This window comes from Gekko japonicus, unplaced genomic scaffold, assembly GCF_001447785.1.
Source record: "Gekko japonicus isolate JY-2015 unplaced genomic scaffold, Gekko_japonicus_V1.1 scaffold1156, whole genome shotgun sequence".
In the NCBI taxonomy this organism is placed as follows: domain Eukaryota; kingdom Metazoa; phylum Chordata; class Lepidosauria; order Squamata; family Gekkonidae; genus Gekko; species Gekko japonicus.
In genome coordinates, this window is record NW_015168081.1 from 499,591 (window position 1) to 517,722 (window position 18,132).

At 50.2% G+C, this 18,132-nt stretch overlaps 2 protein-coding genes across 4 annotated transcripts in view; both read right to left on the reverse strand.

Annotated features, from left to right (window-relative positions):
• The window catches only part of LOC107113363 (polyhomeotic-like protein 2), a 30,278-nt gene extending 28,017 nt beyond the window's left edge, over positions 1 to 2,261 (reverse strand). For 2 of the 3 annotated variants that reach the window (XM_015414690.1, XM_015414688.1), the window contains exon 1: positions 1,871 to 2,261. The gene's annotated coding sequence lies outside the window, so the exon portion shown is untranslated. The remainder of the gene's footprint in view (positions 1 to 1,870) is intronic. The other variant, XM_015414689.1, reaches the window with a different exon arrangement.
• Positions 1,959 to 18,132, reverse strand: part of LOC107113362 (polyhomeotic-like protein 2) — a 43,302-nt gene continuing 27,128 nt past the window's right edge. Inside the window, exons 7-10 of the mRNA XM_015414687.1 lie at positions 17,412 to 17,927; positions 14,246 to 14,340; positions 13,729 to 13,885; positions 1,959 to 2,395 (exon numbers count right to left, since the gene is read on the reverse strand). Of these exons, the coding sequence (XP_015270173.1) occupies positions 1,959 to 2,395; positions 13,729 to 13,885; positions 14,246 to 14,340; positions 17,412 to 17,927 (1,205 nt within the window). The remainder of the gene's footprint in view (positions 2,396 to 13,728; positions 13,886 to 14,245; positions 14,341 to 17,411; positions 17,928 to 18,132) is intronic.

Below are 18,132 nucleotides of genomic sequence, written 5' to 3' on the forward strand. Positions count from 1 at the left end.
CCATAAGAATCCTGTTCCTCGTTTTCTTAAAGGACACAAGAATCCTGCAGTCTCAGCCCAAAAGGTCTGCCCAGCACAGCATCCCGTTTCCTACAGTCAGCCAAGCCAGAAGTCCCACACAAAGGCCAAAGCCTCCCTTGGCCCCCCCCCCCCCCCGCCCACAACTAGCATTCAATATTGGCTTGGCAAACGGAGAGCCATCCACACAACCCAGCTTAGTCAAACTAAACCTCAAAATGCTAACTCAGCCACCAATTTACTGGGTGGTCTTCGGTATAGATTTGTTCCCCCCCACACACACACACACAATCATCTGCCTTCCCAGGCCTTGAGAGAGGAATAACAGGACGGGGGTGAAGAATTCATATGAACACATGAAACTGCCTTAGCAGACCCTTGGTCCATCAAAGTCAGAATTGCCTACTCGGACTAGCAGCCGCTCTCCAGGGTCTCAGGAAGATGTCTTTCACAGGACCTACTGCCAGATCTTTTAACTGGAGATGCCAGAGACTGAACCTTGGACCTTCTGCATGCCACTGAGCCACACCCCCGTCCACACACTGAACGCTCCAATGCTATACCTGCAGACCCAAAAGAGCTGATTTATGCATGCATGCGTATACCTTGCCAGGCAATTTACCTGCACAATTGTACACATGGTATTCTGTGCCAAAACGAATACTGTGGACCGAACTATCCAATGCCTTTTTAAACACAATGTTGGGGGGGGGGGAGGTCAGTTCACACGTTCAGTTACATCCAAGCCAGCTACAAGTTTTATTTCAACCAAGCCAGCTACAAGTTTTATTTCAACCAAGCCAGCTACAAGTTTTATTTCAACCAAGCCAGCTACAAGTTTTATTTCAACCAAGCCAGCTACAAGTTTTATTTCAACCAAGCCAGCTACAAGTTTTATTTCAACCAAGCCAGCTACAAGTTTTATTTCAACCAAGCCAGCTACAAGTTTTCTCCAATCAGACTTCCCATTCTGCTAAGCATGTCTTAGCTTGTGGCTGCACAGACAAAACCTATTCACATCTACTCGGACCCTTTTAAGTTCAAGGAGACTCACTCCTATATAAATGGGACACAGAACTGCATCCTTGGAGAATAACGCTTCATAGCAACAGTTTTAGCCCATGTTCAGAAGACTCAACGTACGCCAATACTTTCGGTGAGCTCAGACGCATTTGTTTTGTGTCTTTTAAGAGAGGTACGTTAGAGTGGGTGACAATGACAGGGGGAGGGGAGCGATCACGTCAGAGAGGCTTCTTGGTAATTACCATACAGGCTGGCATCAGATTTTAAATCTCCACCCTGCATGCATCTGGATAATTCTAGAATGCCTGACCTAAGACACAGGAGACTTTAGTGCTCAAGAGTTCTTCTGGGAATTCCAGAACAGCCCCTCCCAGAAGAACAACATATACAAAGAGCCCTGCTGCCTCGGGTCAAAGGCTGCAACCAGCAAGATCCAGTCCTCTGCTCTCAAGAGTGGGCAGTCAGATGTCTCCGGAAACTCTGCAGGAGAGCACAAAAGCTGACGGTGGCTTTCCCGTTGGTTGCCCTTAGCTCGGCGCACAGCACCGAGAGATACACTGCCTCTGCGAGCTTGAAGCTCCATTTCGTCATCATCGCAAGCCGTGAATGTCTCTTAAAGGCCATTTAAACTCTAGACCCTCTCAGATCTCAGAAAAACAACTGCCCGTCGCGCGCGCAAAAAAACAAACAGCCTTCCCTTTTATGTGTAACCAACGACCTTATACATTATAATATTAGAATCAGAACGCCCCGCGTTCCACGGCGGCCTTCCCCTCTCGGCGAGCATCCCAAGGCGCTCTCCTCCTCCTCCAACTCGAAGGCCGCTCACCTGGGTCACAAGCGCAGCAGCTCCGCAGCCCGAGGAAAGTCCCGACAACAGAGCTCCATCGGCGCAAACAAAGGGGCCGGGGGGCGCGCTACGGGCGCGAAGGCAGCCGGGGCCGCAGGCAGGCCTCCGGGCTCCCGCCACGCAGCATCTGGAGGGGCCGAAACAAAGCGGTCGGGTCGGGGCGGCGAAGAGGCACGCTCCGCCCTCCCCGCGCGCCGCCAAGCACCTGTTCGACCCCGAAAGGAAGCGCGGGCCGCCGGTGCCAAAGGCGCTCCCCCTCGTGCGCCCTAGGCGCGCATGGCTTCCCCGCTCGCCGGCCGCCTCCCGCCTCCGCTCCTCTTCGGCCTAGGCTCGCCCGCCATGGATCGGGCGCTGGCTGCGGAAGGGAAGCGCAAACAATGCCGCCCGCCGAGCTCCGGGAAAGGAGGAAGGGAAACAAGGGGGAAGGCGCTGCTCCCGGGCCAGCCTCCTCCACCGCCTCGCTCCCATTGGCTGAGCCGGCGGCCTCCGCCTCCCGATGCGCCTCTTAGGGAGGGGAAGGCAAAGGCGGGCCAGCCCAGCCGGGAGCCTAGCCTTAGGGGACGAGGAAGGAGGGGGCTCGCTGATCTTATTTGTGCGCTTCCCAAGCGATGAAAGCAGCTGGCGGATGCGCCAGGCACAAAGGCGGGCAGGGCCGAGCCGCGCCGCTGATCCCGGGCACGCGTAGTACGACAGCCCCGGGCTCACGGAAGCTTCAAAAATTAACGTGTTTTCAAGCTGGCTGAAAGGAAAGAGGCCTCCGTCCCCTCTAAACGAGCAGAGGAGCGCGTATTGCGGCTCCCGGAGCAGCTGTGCCCGAGAAACGCGCGCAGGAGGCGCCAGCTACAAATTTTATTTTGGAAACGCGCGATGCACTTACTGGGAATAGTTCCCTTCAAGAAACTGGGCTAAACACGGATAGCAGACCGATACCAGTAGGGAGAAGGCCTAGCTTCTCCCACAAACATTAACAGCCCCCCCTTTAGACATTCTCCACTGGAAGAGCTCCAAGCAGGTGTTTCTGAAGGCCTGCCAGGGCTTCTTCTGTTCATACACACCCACCCACCAACCAACTGTGGTGGACCTCCCTGAGAAATATATCAGGTGAGTGATGAACACTTGTACCCTGCCACATCTTGAAAAGCCTACAAAGCTTTGGACCAGTTAGCCTGCCCGTCCACAGCAACTGGTGGCACATCAACAGTTTGAAACAGAACCCCATTCCTTACCTGTTTGGGGGGGGGGGGATCCTAAGGAGTATTACAAAGGTCAGCCTATTGTTTCCACCATTGTTTCTTTGGATTGGATCTCTTTGCTCTCAGGTTGGTTGTTGCCTTCAGCACTGCACATGCACACACATACCCCCTCCCAAATGCTTTTCACACAGCCCAGGAGGGAGCTCTGGTAAAATCAGCTCCCAGTGTGAGTCCCGCCTGGCTCAGACTCCAAAGTCTTCCAGCTCACAGCCCTGCAAGCTTTTCTCTTTCCAAGCCTTTCTCCAGACCTTCTTTGAAGCCTTGGGCTTTAGTCCCCATCCCCAACTAAAATTAAGTTTATATACAAGTGGACCTGCATTTGCTTATATTCAGCTACAGTTGCCAACTTTTTGTACTGGGCCTATTCCTGTTAGCACCTTAGCCTGCAGCCATCGACAAGCCATAGTGCTGCTTTCCATATGGCAAAAAACCTTCTCCTGCCGGTCATGGCACAAGAGCGTGGTGGTCCTTGGGCAGGTAGTCATCCATGTTAACTTGCCCTTGCAGCCTCCTCTTTGTCCTGACTTTGTGTTTTTGGGCCGGGGCAATTTGGGTGCCTGGTCCTCAGAGGAAAACTGTTTCAAGAGAGAGCTGCGCGGGAAAGTAAGGTCTAGTTGCAAAAGTAGGCTACAGGGAAGACTTCACTGCCATCCTTGCAAAACTGTGATACAGTGGATATATCTTGGAAAATTATAATTTAGGTTAAAAAAACCCCAAATGACCTCCTTTCTTCACCACTTCACACACACACGCCCCCTCCCCCCATATTCACTCCTCTCAACCCCTCCCTTGACCTACTCCTTTTAACTTTTTGGACTTCCTTGTACTGGCTCATTCGTTAATTTTGTAACACAGTTAAAACCCAGAAGTCTATGGTTCTTTATTTTTTTCTCTTCTAACAGACTAATAGCTAACCCTGTATATTACATTAACCGACTCTTAATTTATGTGAAGGTCCTCTATTGTAATCAGACATGCAGAAATCTGCATGTGAATAAAAACACAGAAAGAACCATATACTTTTTCTGCTTTAAGGTGGTGCTTCCTTAAGAACATAAGAAGATCCCCGCTGGATCAGACCGATGATCCATCCAGTCCAGCATCCTGTCTCACACGGTGGCCAACCAGTTCTTCTAGAGGGGCAACAACAGAACAGAGCGGCCTGATGTTGCCTCCTGGCCCTGGGATTCAGAGGCTGACTGCCTCCAAACGTGGAGGTTTCCTTTAGTCACCTTCAACGTGCGTATGAATTATCATACAAGAGGCATTCCTTCCTCCACACATGCTTCTAAGAACAGTGCATGCATTTTGTAGTTCTTAGAAGGGCTTAAAACGCTGCTCTCTAATTAACTGGGAACACCCTCAGTCAAAAGTGGTTTTAAACCACCAATGAACTGCCCAACCTGCAGGGCAGAATCACTTGTGAAACACAGGGCTGTTTCTGAAGACGGCAGCCCTGCATTAAGTTCTTCCCTGCCTCCTGATGTGACCGTGGCAGCTTTCCCTGTCCCAGATAAATGGCGGCCAGATAAATGGGGAAATGCATAAAATGACATGAGTCAGTTTCACTTCCGGGTGATGGGGAGAGAGAACCGGACACCGGAAGGTAGTTCTCAGGACCAGCCCTGAGTCATTCCTAACATTTGTTACTGCAGGGGTGGTGTGAAACTTGTGCTTAAGAAATCCATTCAGCACCACGATAAACAGAAGCTGTATTCCAAGGAAAGATACATTCCCTGCTCAGTAGGAATTCATAAATGGCCTTGCTTTGCATAATTTATTCTGCTTTTGCTAGTTATGAAGAAAAACAAAGGGTGGGTACAGAAACTATGTCCCATGAATATAGGAAACCTTCTCTAACAACTCTCCCTGCAAAGATTGTATCAGGTACCGACCAGCATCATAGGCATAAGGGCTAGAAACTTGATTTTTTAAAAATAGAAGCTGGTATTCTTCGAATACACAGATTTGGCAAGCCATCAATTTCTGCATTCATGCAGGACGATGATAAAGCACACATCACCTTCCCTGCTAAACATTTTTTTTGCCTTTCTTCCTCTCCCCTGCTCCTCTGCTTTCAGGCCTCCATACTAGACTTGCATGCCTCTCTCTCCTTTCTCTTCTAACTCTTTGAGACTCAGCCTCTAATTCTGAGCTTACCCAGACTTTTATAATATTCCACACTCTCCTTCTCACTTCCAGTGCCTTGTTTGGCCTTGTTTGGCAATTTCTCCCTCTTTAACCACGAAACAGAACTCACTCCAAATCCCAGATAGGGGGGGATCCTTGCAAAGGAAAAAAAAAACCCACTAGTTTTCTCTCTCTAAATAAGAACACTTTTCAACATTTTGCATTCGTTCCCACTACTAGATCTCACCCCACCCCTTCCCGTGTTATGCTGGAATCAGACTCTTGGCTGCTGCTTTGCTGTTTCCTCTTCTCTGGATGCCTTTCTTTGTTTCCTCAATGCCCAGCGAAGGGGGGGGGGGAGGAAGCAAAAGCTGCTGGGAGGGGGGGAGAAGTTTGCATGAGAAGCCAGCAGCTGTGAGGGGCTGGGGAGCAGGTGTGCCTGTGTGGGCCAACGCCCCCCCCCTCCTTCCCCAGCGGGGCCCCTCGCTCATTACTAATGGGGCAAAGGCTACCCAGGAAGGGCCTGCGAACGGGATGGCAGCCACAGGAGAGCGGCTTTGTGCACCCTCATGGAGGGATTATCCGGCCCCCTCGGAACCCCGGCACAAATGCAGATGCGAGCTCCTTTTCCCAGTGGGGAAGGCTCGCTCCATTTAACTTGATTGAAGGGAATTTGCAGCCAGGTCAAAGATCCCGCTGTGGGGTGGGGTGGAGTGGGGGAGCCAGGCAGGCAGGGCTTTTTGTCTACAGACAGCAGCAGCACTCCCCCCCCCAAGCCCTGGAAGTGGACAGGGCGGGGGGAGGCCTGCCCATGAGCCCCCCGCCCCCAAGAAAACATGCAGTAGATTTCCAAGCTACCAACTTCAGCTCTGGGATGTTAATCCAAGAGTGCAAATGCAAAAGGAGCCCTGAATGTAAAGGGAGAATGACTCAAAAGGCCCATGAGCACACGCTTTGCAAGCTGAAGGTCTTGGGTTCAATTCCCAATGTTCCTCAGGTAGCGGAACTGGGGAAGGCCTCTCTCAGCAGGGCTATGGAGATATTTCCCCGTCCAAGTCGATGGTACTAGGCAAGATGGAGGGAGCTTCATACATCCATATGAGAGCCATAGGCAAAAGAGGAAGAAACTGCAGGGATCAGGGATCCCTCCTCCATGAACATTTCATTTCGTTTTTTACACCAACTGTCCCTAGCACTTTTACTTGAAAAAATCGGGGGTGCGGGGATTGGAACTTGCTGCTCAGGAAGAAATCTTCCCCTGACCACTCCCAAGATGGGAAAGAGAAGAAGAAGAAATTGGATTTATATCCTGCCATTCACTCGTAGTCTCAGAGTGGCTTACAAACTCCTCCCCCTCCCCACAATGGACCCCCTGTGAGGTAGGTGGGGCTGAGAGAGCTCTGGCAGAAACTGCTCTTTTTCAAGGATAGCTCTTATCAGAACTATGGCTTCCCCAAGGTCATCCAGCAGCTGCAAGTGGAGGAGTGGGGAATCAAACCCGGTTCCCCCAGATTAGAGTCCGCGCACTTAACCACTACACCGAACTGGCTGCATTCGTCAGCCAGGACATCTTCTCCTACACCCCAATGAAGCACACTTGGGCCCCTTTCCTCTTTTCTATTGGATCACACAGTGAACAGAGAAATGCACGGTCAGAGTTGCCGTATGCCATGTCAGACCCTGGACTGTCTAACGTGACCGGCAGTGGCTCTGCAGGGTCACATACAGAGTAAGCCTCCTCTTCACAGTTCCTACCTAAGCTTCTTTAACCAGGGTTTGAAGCTGGGACATTCTGCATACAAGATGCCTCCTTTGAACACTGAGCGGCTGTCCCTTCACTGACCACAGACAGTAACTACTAGGGAAGTCAATTCAGGTGGGTCGCCGTGTTGGTCTGAAGCAACAGAACAAAATCTGAGTCCAGCAGCACCTTTTAAGACCAACTACGTTTAATTCAAGGTATAAACTTTCGTGTGCACGCACACTTCTTCGGTGTATCTGAAGAAGCGTATACCCAGGGCTTTTTTGGTAGAAAAAGCCCAGCAGGAACTCATTAGCATAATAGGCCACACCCAACCACAGAAACTTATTAGCATATTAGGCCACACCCCTGACAGCACAACTCATTGGCATATTAGGCCACACCCCCATGTTACCAGAAGTGTGCTCATCCAGCCACACCCACCTTTTGCTTCTTATTCTGTTTACCCAGGGCTTTTTTGTAGCAGGAACTCCTTTGCATGTTAGGCCACACACCCCTAATGTAGCCAATCCTAATGAGTTTCTGCTGTTGGATGTGGCCTATTATGCTAATGAGTTCCTGCTGGGTGTGGCCAACTTGGAAGCCAGCTGGAACTCCGTTCCTGTGCGTTCCTGCCCAAAAATAGCCCTGCGTATACCTTTAATAAAACTTTGTTGGTCTTAAAGGAACCGCTGGACTCGAACTTTGCTCTCTTACTAGAGAAGTCGCTTATGATGCAAAGTGGGCATGGAAAGGGTCCCCGAGGCCTATTCTAGAAGCACACCTTAAAATTCAAGCAGGGTTTCCAACACCAGCTTAGGAAACGCCTGGAGATTTGGGGGGTGATGTCTATGGAGGGAGCTCTGTGGGGTTGTGACATCCCTCCGGGAGGTCTGTTTCTCTTAGGTTCTACTGTATACCATAGAGTCTGCCATTTCTATCTCTGTAGCCTGGAAAGCAGTTGTAATTCTGGGACAACTCTAGGCCACTCCTTGAGGTTAGTGAAGTTAAGTTCTAACTCAGCCACAGTGAAGCTTACAGGCCCCCTACACAAAATAGGCATCAACAGTTTCGCAGTTAGGCTACAGTAAATAAAATAATTTCATTAGATCTTTTTTTTTTTCCTTTCCAGCATAAAATAACGAAGCCTGTTTTCATGACGGCCAACAAAAATCCACAAAGTGCCATGCTCAGAAATTTAGTGAATGCAGCATCATTTCGATTCCCTCTTGGCCCCATCCCTGCAAACCAAAATATTCACACTTTGCCCTTTAATACTGCCAATGGGAGGAAAAAATTACAGACGTGCCACCCTTTTAGCTGGTGCTGGCTGGAGAGCAGCAGACAGAAGTTGGGTCTTTCCTTCCCTAAGCGGGAGCAGTCTACCTGAGCAGTGGGGAACCTGAAATCCCAGTAGAGAGGTACCCGGAAAAGTTCACAATCCACCTCGACTCATCCAGATTTTACCGCTTAGGAGGTCAATCCCATAAGAACTAACTCCTGCGACATTTCATTTCTTTACCTATCTCACAGCGCTCTCATGAAATCTCCCGGAGGATCTCTTCGAAGGTTCTGGTTTGGACGGAGGGACAAGAAAGGAGTGGGAACTACAGCCCTGCGCTGGCAACCACAGACGTGCTAATTAATTCTCCCTTGCTGCCTGGAGGCGGCCAGCCACCAGAGGTAAGCACAGCTTCTGAAAGGAACAGAGAAATAATTCTCTTTCAAGCTCGTCTTCTCCGGAGCTAATTCTGGAATGCCACATTTGGGGCTGGCGCGCTATTTTAGGCTTGAGGTTTGGGGCCTGCCCTGGGTGCAGAACACAGCAGGAAGTGTTGGCAAAGATGATGTGAGTGTTGGGGGGGGGGGTAGCAAGAAAGGAGACACAAACAGAGCTGCATGATAAAACAAAAGCTCCTGGCCCCTTCAGGACCAGATTAGCTGCAGAATACAGCCTGGAAACTCCCCGCTGCAGCTCTGACCAATGCTCCCTCTAAGCTGTGGAGTCCTGTTTGGTGTAGTGGTTAAGTGCGCAGACTCTAATCTGGGAGAACTGGGTTTGATTCCCCACTCCTCCACTTGTACCTGGCTGGATGACCTTGGACAAGCCATAGTTCTGGCTAGAGATGTAAAATTTCTGGAAATTTTGAAGCTCGGGAAAAAACCCTTTTTTTCCAGTTTTTTTCAGGGGGAAACGGAAATTTTCGGAAAAATTGGAAAAATGCTACATTTGCATTTCTTTTGTCTTTTCTAGACTGAAAGTCATTCTGTTACTTTAGGAACATAAAATATGACTATGGACATTTTTACTTGGCATGAAATTATCACAACTAGCATATTAAAAATATAGTGTATCCAAACAATTATTACAAACAGAATACCCACCCACATGCAAAAACAAAACTGAAACCTTTTTATTTTCTTCTGACAATAGCACCTCCTAAAGGAAGAAATGCATCTTGTTTTTGCATTGAAGAGTTCAGTTTGTAATCTAGGACTTGCTTGTCCTCAGTGCACAGAAATTAGATCAATCTGATACCCTATATATTTTAGAAATGATTTGGAAAATATTTGAACACCTTGTCTTAAAATATTTTATTCAGCATGTTAAAATAAAACGTTCCATAGTCAATTGATTTTATTTTATTTTTTCTATTTTTCCAATTTTTCGGAAAAAAACAAAAAGGCTTCAGGAAAAAAACAGAAAAAACCCATTTCCCCCCCGAATTTTTCCGGGCCTTCACATCTCTAGTTCTGGCACAGCTGTTCTTGAAAAAGGGCAGTTTCTGTCAGTGCTCTCTCAGCCCCATCTACCTCACAGGGTGTCTGTTGTGGGGAGGGGAAGGGAAAGGAGTTTGTAAGCCGCTCTGGGACTCTCTTGGGCAGTGAAGGGCGGGGTATAAATCCAATCTCTTCTCTTCTTCTTGTGAGCAAAAATTCTGCTTTGTGCGCTACTGGCATTAAAGTTGTGAGCGAGCAATTTGGCTACTGCATGAATTAGTTTGCTCTGGAGCCATCCTTCCTGAGCTAAGACAAAAATCTGTGATCTGGAAGCTAAAGAACTGTGAGCTAACTCACACTAACTCAGCTTAGAGGGAACACTGGCCCTGACCAATGCTCCCTCTAAGCTGGGGAGTCTTGTGAGCAAAAATTCTATTTTGTGAGTGACTGGCATTAAAGTTGCGAGCGAGCAATTTGGCTACTGCATGAATTAGTTTGCTCCGGAGCCATCCTTCCTGAGCGAAGACAAAAATTTGTGAGCTGGAGGCTAAAAAACTGTGAGTTAGCTCACACTAACTCAGTTTAGAGGGAACACTGGCCCTGACATCCCCCCTCCATTTTAGAGACTCCAAGGCCTGGCATCCTTTAAACCAACCGAAATCAACACACTCAGATGTTGCCTAGTTAGAGCCTTAATGGACTTTCAATACAGTCACAGGACTCTCACGGGTAGGGTGACGTGCTAGTGGATGAGGCAACTTAGTAGGGAAGGCTAGAGTGGAGAGGAGAAAGAAGCCATAATTTACTGAATGAGCATTCAACTGTGCAACAGGAAGGACTTCCCCTGGAGAGTGTAGTTCTTCACCCTGCGACAGCCACGGTCTGACTCAACATAAAGCTATTCCTGCAGCGCCTAGCACCAGTATGCTATTACCCAAGTCCAGGGCCTTTTTTGTAGAAAAAGCCCAGCAGGAACTCTTTAGCATAATAGACCACACCCAACAGCAGGAGCTCATTAGCATATTAGGCCACACCCCTGACAACACAGCTCATTAGCATACTAGGCTGTACCCCCATGTTACCAGAAGTGTGGTCATCCAGCCACACCCACCTTTTGCTTCTTATTCTATTTACCTTGTTTGTTGTCAAGACCCAGGGCTTTTTTTGCAGCAGGAACTCCTTTGCATGTTAGGCCACCCACCCCTAAAGTAGCCAATCCTAATGAGTTCCTGTCGTTGGGCGTGGCCTATTATGCTAATGAGTTCCTGCTAGGCGTGGCCAACTCGGGAGCCAGCCGGAACTCTGTTCCTGTGCGTTCCTGCCCAAAAATAGCCCTGCCCAAGTCACAGCTGACCTGTGGCAACCCTGTAGGGTTTTCAAGACAAGAGGTGTTCAGAGGCGGTTTGCCACTGCCTGCTTCTGCATAGTGACTCTGGACAGTTAAGGAAATTTGCATTTCTATTTGTTACTTTGCAGGTTCATGGAGGAAGGCAACCCAAGTCACACACAACACTGGATCTGTTTTGCAGGGGTCATTTCCTGCAGGAGCGCACAGGAGCGGAGCTCCGGCAGTAGAGCCCAGGGGGTGGGCACATGGGACAAGCCCCACCCCCTGCTCCCAGCAGCCCTCAGTCAGAGCAAGAAGCAGCCAGGTAAGTCGCAGAGCTTCCCCCTGTTCCAAAACAGTCCAGTGGCACCCTTTAAGACCAAGTTTAGGTACAAGCTCTCCCTCCTCTGCGAGGACAGATCGGCATGTGTGTCCCCCCCAATAGCTAGCAATCCAAAACAGTTCTGTGGAGCCTGAGCGGTGGGTGTTGCCTTCTGACACACTTCAGGTGATGTCAGGGGGTGTGGCATATGCAAATAAGTTATGCTAATGAGTTATGCTAATAAGCTCCTGCATCTCTTTTTCTACGAAATGACCCCTGCTGTTTTATAATCCTTCATGGCCTTGTTCCCCCACGGCTTACCCCCAGCTTTTGAAATGCCACATCTTCTGCCAGCCCGTTTCACAAGCTCGTTTCCGCGGCACGAAACTTTTGGCTTCTGCTCCCAAGGAAGCGGCAGATCGAGACTAGCTTGGAAAGAGCTCTGCCCTGAGATTCGAGAGAGCCGCTGCTGCCATGGACCAATCGACTGACTCAACAGAAAAGAGTTTCACCCACACTTCATGCTCAGACTGGATTTCAGTTAATGGCTTTTAATATTTATGTTTTATTTTGTAAGCCATCTTAGGCACATTCCCTACAAAGGCAGCATCTAGGCTCGCCAAGCTCCCAGGTCTGGACGGGGGATTCCCCAATTTCTTCTCCCTGCCATGGACCAGCTGGCTGGTGGGTGAAACTCCGCCCCTAAACAGGGAAGTGACATCATCGTGTCAGGGATGCTCTGGTATCTGGACAAACTCCATGGTTTGAGGGTGGAAAAAACCATTATTTCACCCAAATACCAGAGTGTCCCCCATGCAACATCCCTGATGCAATGGCATCACTTCTGGGTGACGTCATCATGTCGAGGATGTCACGTAACATCCCCACCCAACCCCAGAACGCCCCCTAAATTCCCCCACCAGAGCCAAGAGTGACGAGGCAGCGGCGGCGAGATTGGCGGGGTGAGCCCTGGTGGCCAACAAAGTGCAACATTGAGTGGTGGAACAGATGACAGCGGAGGCGGAAGGCGCAGTGACGTGGAGGCACAGGCGCAGCGGAGCCGAAATGGACGTTAGCCGAAGCCGCGGAAAGCCACCAAAAATGGAAGACCTATTCCTGGACGCCAGGACGAAAGCACCGACCCCGAAGACCGCCAGAAGAAGTAGGAGCCAAGCTGGAGAACAGCAAGCCCCACCACCTGGGTGCCGGTAGGCAGCCCCTGCCCCTGTACCATGTGGCCGTAGATAGGGCAAGTAGACTTAGACTTTGTATGTAAACCGCCCAGAGACCCTTCGGGGTCAGGGCGGTATATAAGCCGAATGTATAAATAAATAAATAAATAAATAAGAGGGGACCCTAGCTGCATCAGCACTTTCTGAATAGGGAAATACAATTCACCTAACCTTCCCCTGGCTTCTGCACAACTGGGGAGCCATGCGTGCATTTCATCCACCTCCCTTTGGTGTTTGCTACCTGGAGGAGGGATTCAGCACCCTAAGAACCCTCTTGCTTTCATTTTCTCTCTCGAACGGAGGCAAGTCTCTAGGCCCCGAAGCCGGCAAAAATAATAAACACGGAAAGGCACATACGATGTCCGGAAAAATTTCAAGAAGTCAGACAGAGAGTTGGTCCACATTCTTTCTTTTTTTGGGGGGGAGGGGGGAGAAACAGGGCTCCCAGTGCTCTGTTTAGCATCTTCTTCCTTCGATATGACTAGCCAAAGCATTTTGCGAAACGTGAGCGATTCGTTCAGCAGAGTTTTATTATCCTTTTGGATAGAACTAACCCAGCTCACAATACAGACTGGAACTATGCATCCTCTCCTACCCAGCACCCCACCCCCACCCCGCCTACCCTACAGCCCTCCCATTCAGCCATTTGAGCATTAAGCATCCCACACCAAAGCCCCCTGTCCCCTTGGGCCCTGATCCTCTCCATTACACACTGACCCAGCCCTTTGGCCTGGGGAGGACATCTAAATTCCCCCACCGGCCAGACGGTGGCAGTGGTGCGCTGCAACCGAGAAAATGCTGACGACATCGACTAAAAGAATGCTGCCCGGGACACGTCTTAGGCTTACAAGCTGACCAAACTCCCTGTCGACTGCGAAGTGTGTGTGATTAAAAATGATATATGTTGTCCTCCCTTACCCCCATCATTGTTAGTCCCGTGTCTACACATGAGTAACTGTAAATCGCTCAGAGCTGGCAGCTCTGCAAGGATCGAGCGATCAATAAATTGAATTATTATTATTATTATCATCTGCCCGTGATGAAGGCCACAAGGACGCACGGCCACTGGGCAACCAACAGGCATCACCCATACTCTGAAGGAGTCTCTTACCATTGGACGGGGTCCCAGTGCACTCAGAGGCCTGCGTTTCGGGAGGAGCCGACAGCAGCGTCGAGGTGGTCTGGAGCAGGTGAGGTGGCTGCCCTGCCTGGGGCTCTACTGAGGACTTCTCACCAGTGACGGCTTCTTTCCTGGTATTCTCCTGGGGCTGCAGCAGAGAAAGAAAGCAAAAAAAAAGGTGTGTATTAAAAAGAGAGGGTAGGCTCTTAAACAGAGGTCTTTGTGAGCCCCTGTTGCGCCTTCCCCCACTGGAGCTGCCAGGGTTTGAAACTGAGAACTTCCATGCACAAGACGTCACAATCTGGACTTGTGTGTTTTTGTACATGAAGACATTGCTCTGAGACACTTCCTCTCATCTTAGAGCCTGTGCTTGAAGGTAAAGGGACACAAACGAGCACCAAAACTGGGTGTGATGACCTTTTTCACTCACTCAAAGAGTCCATACCACCTTCCAGGGGTCTCAAACATAAGGTCCGGGGGCCAAAACCGGCCCATCTGGGGCTTTTACCTGGCCCGTGAGCAACTGGTGCGAGGGAGGGAAGATAGGCTGCTTGGGGGCGGATGCGAGTAGGCGCACGTGGTGAGGTGTGCATGTGGTCAGAGCTGTCAAGAAACAGAAAGGAAATGGCTAGGGGGTGGGGCTAAGAAGCTAAGTTAAAATAACGGGGGGGGGAATGGAAGCGAAGGCAGAGGGGGAAAGACCTCCTGACCTCGGAAGCGAAGGGAAGAGCAAAGGGAAAAAGGCATGCCGATGTCGCCACCGCATGTCTGAAAATTAAGAATGGCAGAGCTGGGAAGGCGGAGTGAGTGTTGGGGCGGGTGGGGGAGGGGACCCCCCCCAACTTGTTCTCAGCCTGTGAGGGAAAAGGGGTTGTTGTTCAGTCGCACAGTCGAGTCCGACTCTTCGCGACCCCATGGACCAGATCACGCCAGGCCTTCCGGTCTTCCGCCATCCTCTGAAGTTTGCTCAGTTTCATGTTCGTTGCATCCATGACACTGTCTAACCATCTCACCCTTTTGCCATCCCCTTCTTCTTTGACCTTCAATCTTTCCCAGCATCAGGGTCTTCTCCAGGGAGTGCTCCCTTCCCATTTGGTGGCCAAAGTATTTGAGCTTCAGTTTCATTATCTGGCCTTCCAGGGAACAGTCAGGGTTGATTTCTTTTAGGATTGGCTGATTTGATCTCCTTGCAGTCCGAGGGACTCTCAGGAGTCTTCTCCAGCACCATAGTTCAAAAGAATCTATTCTTTGGCGCTCGGCCTTCCTTAGAGTCCAACTCTCGCAGCCATACATGACTACTGGGAATACCATTGCTTTGACCATGCGGACTGTTGGGTATTTGCATGTTGAAAACACTCAATGTGTATGTATGGGGTTAAATGTCTGTTCTGTTGTCACAGGAAATCACCTGCCTTTGTGTTAGCCAATGTTAGCTTAGATCTGCAAGCCCGCGAAAAGCATCCCTGTTCTGAGAGTTTGATTGGGAGCAAAGTGTTAGTGTCTTTGCATTTTATGGCCTCTCTTTGTTTTTTTTTTGAAGAAGCATGTTGGAGAGAAGCCATTGGTCCCTTCTAGTCTTGTGCTTTGTAGAGAGAGGATGTAGCTTATATAGCTCTGTTGTTATTTTCTCCCAGTTACCCTTCCCTATGGTAGAATTGTAGTAAATCTTTTATATTTTAAACACACAATGGACTCTGCGTCTGATTATTGAACTCTGGCATTGCTAAGCTGTTTTTAACTCTGCTGAATTTTATAAAAACTCCAACACGGACTTCTGTTGGCAGGGTGATGTCTCTACTTTTTATCATGCTGTTTAGGTTGCAGGAGGGGTTGCAGGAAGACAAAAAGCACACCCCCCCCGGAGGTCTCGGAAACAGCCTCTGCCAGGCCTTCCCTCAGCCCCACCACTTCTGTGGGAAATGCAGGAGGGATGAGGACTGGGGGCAGGGGATCTGGAAGAGCCCGGTTCAGACCTCCCCCTTCCTCCTGAGTCCAAGGACACTGTCATCTGGGTCACCCGGGGCCGATCACTCAGCCTGGCCCACCTCACAGGGTGGTTGTTGTTGGCTGTGGTGGGGGTGGGGGAGGAGTCTGGTGTGCCTCCTTAAGATCCTCAGAGGCAGGATGCGGGAAGAGAGGAAACAGAGCGAGAGACAGATTGTAGTGATGCTCAGCTGCTGAGGCTGGGCGTATGCAGTTTGTGTGCTGAAAAACTACCTTATTTGCTTGCCAGGACGATGATTCATCTTCCTAAAAGTTCTATATATACAAAAGGCAGCTAATTTGTATGGAAGTGTAAAATACCCACCCCTTTTATGGTATCTCTTGGGGGGGGGGAACTCATCTTGCATATGATTAAATGCATTTATTGGGGCTTTTGTGGGCTCCCACCAGTAAATCAATTGCTTTCGCTGGTAGGAATCAATTGCTTTTGTTTGTGTTTTGAGTAAAAAGTAATATTGTTAATTGGGTTTGCCTGTGTCCTTTATAAAGTTTATATCTCCAGTACCTGGCATTACATTTTGTGGCACACATGGCCTGGCCCGGCCTGACAAAAGTAACATTTATTTATTTTTATTTTATTTGTATCCTGCCGTACCCCATGAGCAGGCTCAGGGCGGTTCACAACATATAGTGAAACAATAAATAATAATTCATACAACAACAACAACCATCTGAAATAGATCAGTTAAAATATCTGATGGCAGCTTAACCATTATAACCCCAGTGCCTGCTGCAACAACATCAGATCTGACCCTCATAACAAATGAGTTCAATATCCCTGTCTATACTTTCTGTCCCAAAGGTTCAAGGTTACACATAGGTCAGATGGTCACAGTTCACCACCCGTCTTGCCTCCTTTAAAACAGATAGAGAGCTCTGACCCTTTCATATACAATGTCCCTTCTCATTTGTCCCCTCAGAGCCAGTTTGGTGTAGTGGTTAACTGTGTGGACTCTAATCTGGGAGAACCAGCTGGGGCAAGTGATGCTCTGTATTCTTGGAGCTTCGGGGGAGGGCTTCTAGTGTCCTGGCCTGACTGGTGGACCTCCTGATGACGCCTGGTATTTTTGGCCACTGTGATACAGAGTGTTGGACTGGATGGGCCATTGGCCTGATCCAACATCGGCTTCTCTTATATTCTTATGTTCTTATTCCCCACTCCTCCTCCTGCAGCTGCTGGATGACCTTGGGCAAGCCATAGTTCTGTCAGAGCTGTTCTGAAAAGAGTTCTCTCAGCCCCACCTATCTCACAAGGTGTCTGTTGTGGGGAGGGAAAGGAGCTTGTAAGCCGCTCCAAGACTCCAAGTGAAGGGCGGGGTTATCAATCCAATCTTCATTCACAGAGACACCACCAGATAGGGTGGGCCCAGTCCCTTTTAGTGATCACACACCTCACCCGGACTCGACACAGAGTTGCTGGGGATCAGTGGACTCAACCGCTGCTGCTTCCACAACCTCCACTCAGCCAGTCTTCCTCTCCCTCAACTGAACTAAGGGATGCTTTCAACTGTCACGCTCACATTCCATCATCTCCCATCTGTCCCTCTTGGGGAGAGGCAGAACCTAACCTGTCCATCGTGCACAGATGTCACCACATGACTTTAGGCTTCGTTTCAGTTAGGGGTGAACACAAACAGGGCTGTCTCCCACCACTAAGCGGCCTGACTCACCGTTCCCGCAGAGGGCTGTAGCTGCAGAATGCGTGGCGTGCGGGAATTTGCACTGCGCCGTGTGATTCAGGCAGCCGGCGGGGCGGCTGGGGGGGCTGCCGTCTGTCCTCTGCTGCCCCGCTGCCGGGGGCCCGGAAGGATGCGCTGAGTGTTGGGATGCCTGGTGGGTGCCAGGCTTGTGCTGTCCGGGGGCTTGGCACTGCGGCTGGTGAGCGGGCGGAGGCTGGCTCTGCGAGTGGGCTTGGGCCTGCAGGCCGGGAGGCGAGACGAGGCCCGGAGCCGGCAGAGCCTGGAGCTGTGGTGGGTGCAGCTGAGGCCGGGGCTGGAGCTGCTGCTGTTGCTGCTGGATCACAAACTGGTGCTGCATTGGCTTTTGCTGTACGGGCTGGGGGGCCAGGAGCTGTGGTGGGTGCAGCTGAGGCCGGGGCTGGAGCTGCTGCTGTTGCTGCTGGATCACAAACTGGTGCTGCATCGGCTTCTGCTGTACGAGCTGGTGGGCCTGCAGTGGAGAGTAGGCTGCCCAAGAGAAAGCACATGGAGGAGAAGGAGGAGAAGAGATTGGATTTATACCCTGCCCTTCACTGCCCAAGGGAGTCCCAGAGCGGCTTACAAACTCCTTTCCCTTCCCCTCCCCACAACAGACACCCTGGGAGGAAGGTGGGGCTGAGAGAGCACCGAAAGAAACTGCTCTTTTTCAAGGACAGCTGTGCCAGAACTATGG